The sequence below is a fragment of the Nuphar pumila genome, chromosome 15 (genome assembly GCF_984573655.1).
Source record: "Nuphar pumila chromosome 15, dmNupPumi1.hap1.1, whole genome shotgun sequence".
Taxonomy (NCBI): Eukaryota; Viridiplantae; Streptophyta; class Magnoliopsida; order Nymphaeales; family Nymphaeaceae; genus Nuphar; species Nuphar pumila.
Genome location: NC_143263.1, coordinates 78911241 through 78915603, shown reverse-complemented (window position 1 = coordinate 78915603; position 4363 = coordinate 78911241). Strand labels below are relative to the sequence as shown.

The 4363-nt window shown below is 44.3% G+C and overlaps 1 protein-coding gene across 1 annotated transcript; it reads left to right on the top strand.

Moving 5' to 3' along the window:
* Window positions 1–374: 374 nt before the first annotated feature.
* Window positions 375–2127, top strand: LOC149815703 (allene oxide cyclase, chloroplastic-like). Its single transcript, XM_089989110.1, has 4 exons — window positions 375–647; window positions 880–1004; window positions 1088–1231; window positions 1658–2127. The coding sequence occupies exons 1-4, from the start codon at window positions 428–430 to the stop codon at window positions 1913–1915; spliced, it is 747 nt and encodes a 248-aa protein (XP_089845236.1). The 5' UTR covers window positions 375–427; the 3' UTR covers window positions 1916–2127.
* Window positions 2128–4363: the final 2236 nt, after the last annotated feature.

Genomic DNA, 4363 nt, shown 5'->3' with positions numbered 1-4363 from the left:
ATCGCACTAGACTCCGACGCTAACTGATGCTGACAAACATGGGGATACGAGCCACACATGCTTACATATGTAGCGCTTATTGGGACCCCGAACACGCGATGTAGCTAATGACCCTCTTGGGGGAGGGGGGGCATATAACCTGCTTGGCCAAAAGAGAGCCTAATTGTGGAGCCAACTAACCGGCTGACCTCTTTGCATGGACCCACCTCACCGGACTAGAAAGTCTAATACCGTGTGGGATAGTTAAGCCACACGTGTTCCTCGTTGAAAGTGGAGATTTCATTGTCACCGTCCAATGGCAGGGAACTGGGCTTTGCCCTCCCTATTTAAGTGTTGCTCCTCAACCATGGGTTGGCAACTTGAAAAGAGATCAAACATTAACTTGATCAGTAGTGAAGGGAAAAGGAAGAGAGAAAACCAGAGAAGCATGGCTGCAATACCATCAGGAGCTTCATCTCTCATACTCAAGAATACCAAATCAACCCCTTCATCATCATCTTTGCTGTCTCCATCCAGTCTTGGATCCAAATACAGCCTTGCTATACCCAAATTCTTGGGTACCCAGCTCAGGCTTGTTGCTTCCAATGGTGGTGCCCCATCTGCCTCACATCCATTTCACTCCCAGATCACTGCCTCTTTGAAACCAGGTATGTCACCTGGCAGCAATCATCATCACCATTACCATGTATGTTGTGGGTGAAACTTCTCAATTATATGCTCCAATAATCTCTCATGATCACCACCATTATCATCATCATCATCATGTAAAAAATATGTGCTTTTGCTCATGTCATCCCATCATGGACATCATCAAATGCTCATTTCACCATTCATCATCTGATGTGTTGTTTGGTGTTCAAGAGCTGAATGGTGTTTCAGCAAGTGGTGTTCAAGAGCTGCATGTGTACGAGTTAAACGAGAGAGACAGGAGCAGCCCTGCCTACCTTCGCCTTAGTCAAAAAGATGTCAACTCTCTTGGTGATTTGGTGCCCTTCACCAACAAGGCATGCCTCTCTCTCTCTCTCTAGAATAGTTTTCTGTCCCTCTTGAGTTGGGTAATTGAAGTTTGATGAATTACTGTGTGCAGCTTTACCATGGCAACCTAGAGAAGCGACTAGGAATCACAGCAGGCATCTGCATTTTGATACAGCACGTACCGGAAAAGAAGGGTGACCGATACGAGGCTATCTTCAGCTTCTATTTCGGAGACTATGGCCACATCTCAGTTCAAGTAAGTTCCTGGATTTAAACTCGGGAGTGGGATGCCTTTAAACCCGGAACAGTTCCCGAATCGCCTGAAATTCCAGGTCTTTCTGAATCAAACCGATTCTTACCGAGTGCAAGGACTCGGCAGATTCTTGTTGACATGCATGTTCGCGGTGAATTGGTCACACCATAGATGCATTAGAGTCTCTGAGTTTGATAATTCATTGGTCTAGTGGAGCGGGGACAATTTAACTTGATGGCCATTCCATTCATGTTTTTTTTAATTATTTTATTATATAACAATGAGTGAAACATGAAGTACAGTGTTTCTAATCCTACTGGAAAGTAAAATTTTTGGCTTTCATGAAATCAAGTTTCCGATGATGTTAGAAACTCTGCAGTTCAAGAATTTGGTGAAATACGCATTAATATATCATGTGATTTGATGCAGGGCCCCTATCTGACTTACCAGGACACATACCTAGCAGTAACAGGAGGCTCAGGGATATTTAAAGGAGCTCATGGACAAGTGAAACTTCATCAGCTAGTTTTCCCAATAAAGATCTTCTACACATTCTATCTCGAAGGGATTGCACCGCTTCCCGCAGAGCTCTTGGGGAAGCCAGTGCCTCCTTCATCCTCAGTTGAACCTACCCCTGCAGCCAAGGCAGCGGAGCCCCATTCCACCATACTCAACTATACCAGCTGATCGGCCTCACCATCTACCATGGTTGGTAGCTAATGTCTTGCTCCTGTTGCAGAAAGCTTTTGGGTGTATTTGGTCATTTGGTAGAGTCTATTAATATTGGATTAGTTGATGCTTGGAGTTGTATTATGTAAGGACGTAATGATAATTCGGCTAATAATTAGTCGTTCACTATGTATTTGTTTATGTGGCTACGAGGAAAAAGACTTCAATCATTGTGGGTCCTACTCTCCACCATCACAAAAATCTGCCTTTTTCTAAAACCAATTTGTGCATTCGATCTGTATGCATGTGTGTGTGTGTGTGTGTGTGTGAGAGAGAGAGAGAGAGAGAGAGAGAGAGAGAGAGAGAGAGAGAGAGAGAGCATCAACATTAACGAAGGGTCAACAAACATTGAGCCCAAAGACCAAAGCAGAAAACAAGTCCGAAGGCCAAGAGCAAGAACAAAACCAGAAATACAGGAGAACTAAATGAAAATATGAAAGATTCAGCTCGGGTCAAGGGGCATCCATGGCGGCAGAAAGCGCTGAAGGTCAGGGAAGGAGAACCGCAAAATAGTGTGCATGTCTGCTAAAATGCAATGCGCTAGTTTATTGAAAACAACTGTGCATTCCCGAAAGATGACATTATTGGGGGTCATTCAGACAACCCACCAGGAAAAGAGAAGCCACATTCTCCAGATAAGCCACCATTGGTTGCACTTGCAAATAGGTTTCGGATCCCACAAAAGATCAAGAGCGAAAGACTCCTGACGCACATTGACGATAGGCTCATTGCAGGTATGCTTGAAAAGGTCCTCAAAGATGGGGCAAACCCAGAACAAATGATAAGTGGATTCTTCAGCCGTCTTGCACATAATACACCTACTTGGAAGATGAAAGCTGATACGTTTTAGGAGACAGTCTGTTTGAACCCGATCATGCATAATTAGCCATGCGAGGAACCGTGAACGAGAAGTAGGGCCCTGAGCCCACATAAGGCTCGCAGGGATCCAATCGGCACCAAGAGGAAGGAGGGAAATGTAACAAGATTTGGTGCATAAAGCTTCGCTAGGTGCAATAGCCCGACGAAGAAACTAGGCTAGAGGATCAGGGTCACCCTCATTGGAAATGACGACCGACCATGCTTTGATTCAAGACCAACACAACGGAGAAGCGTGGCGTCTGCTGTGGGAGTGACGATCCAAGTAGAGCGACTTAAAGAAGCCGTACTTAGCAAAGAGAAAGCTAGCACACAGAGAGTCAGCTTGGTGCGTGAGCCAGCTTTGCTTAACGACAAAGATGATACTTCTCATTCGGGAGTCAAATATCCCCAAACTTGCCTGACCCCTTGAAAGCGGCAAAGAGTTCCAACCCACTAGATTACGTTTATTCTGAAGATTGTGCCCTGACCAAAGGAAATTTGCCAATAAACTAGAGAGCTTTTTGTGCACACCAATGAGAATCACGAACATGGACATAAGGAATTCAGGGATAGAGGTAAGAACATGCCTAATGAGAGTTAAATGCCCAGCAATAGAAAGGTAGAAAGCCTGCCAAGAAAAGATTTAGATTGGACTTTTTGGAAAGTGGCATTCTAAGTGGCAGAGGAGATAGGCGATAGCTGAAGAGGGAGACCTAGGTAGGAAATAGGAAGCTTTGAGGAGGTGCAACAAAAAATCTATTGCCCAATAGCAAGCAAAGAGGGGGTGGCATTAAACATGGACAGACAATATTTATCATTGTTCAAGGATAACCCGGACAATGAAAGAAAAAATTGGAGGATTAACTTGAATCACAACATTTGTTGAATGGTGGCGCGACCGAAAAAGATCATGTCATCGACGTAAATCAGAATATGGTAAGAGAAATCCGCGATTCTGAGGAAATCAATAAGCCGACGCTCCATGACCCTCATCAGCAAGACCACAAGACCTTCAACGACGATGTTAAAAAACAGAGAAGAAAGAAGGCAACCTTGCCAGATACCGCGCCCGAGCTTGAACTGCTGGCCTCTGACCTCATTGATCTTAATTGGAGAATGAACATTAGTAACCTATTTGCGCACCCAACTAGAGAAGCGATGACCAAAACCAAGGTTGTCAAGCATGTAAAAAAGAAAGGCCAATATACCGAGTCGAAAGCTTTATGGAAGTCTAGCTTAAGAGAGAAAAATGCCTGACCGTTGATATTCAGTGAATGCAGAACTTCAGAGGCTAAAATGAAAGAATGATTAATCCGCCTTTGAGAGATGAAGGCGAACTGGGAGATGGACAAAATTTGAGGGGCGAAGTTACAGAGTCTATTAGCCAAAACCTTAGCAATAATATGGTAGATTCCTCCCAACACTGACTCGAGATGTTCGAGGCTGCCGCGTCCTTAGGGATGAGAGAGACAATTGCCATATGAGTGTGGACCGACAACCAACAGTTGCCATAGAATTCAGTGAATACCTAAATAATGTCATTCTTTA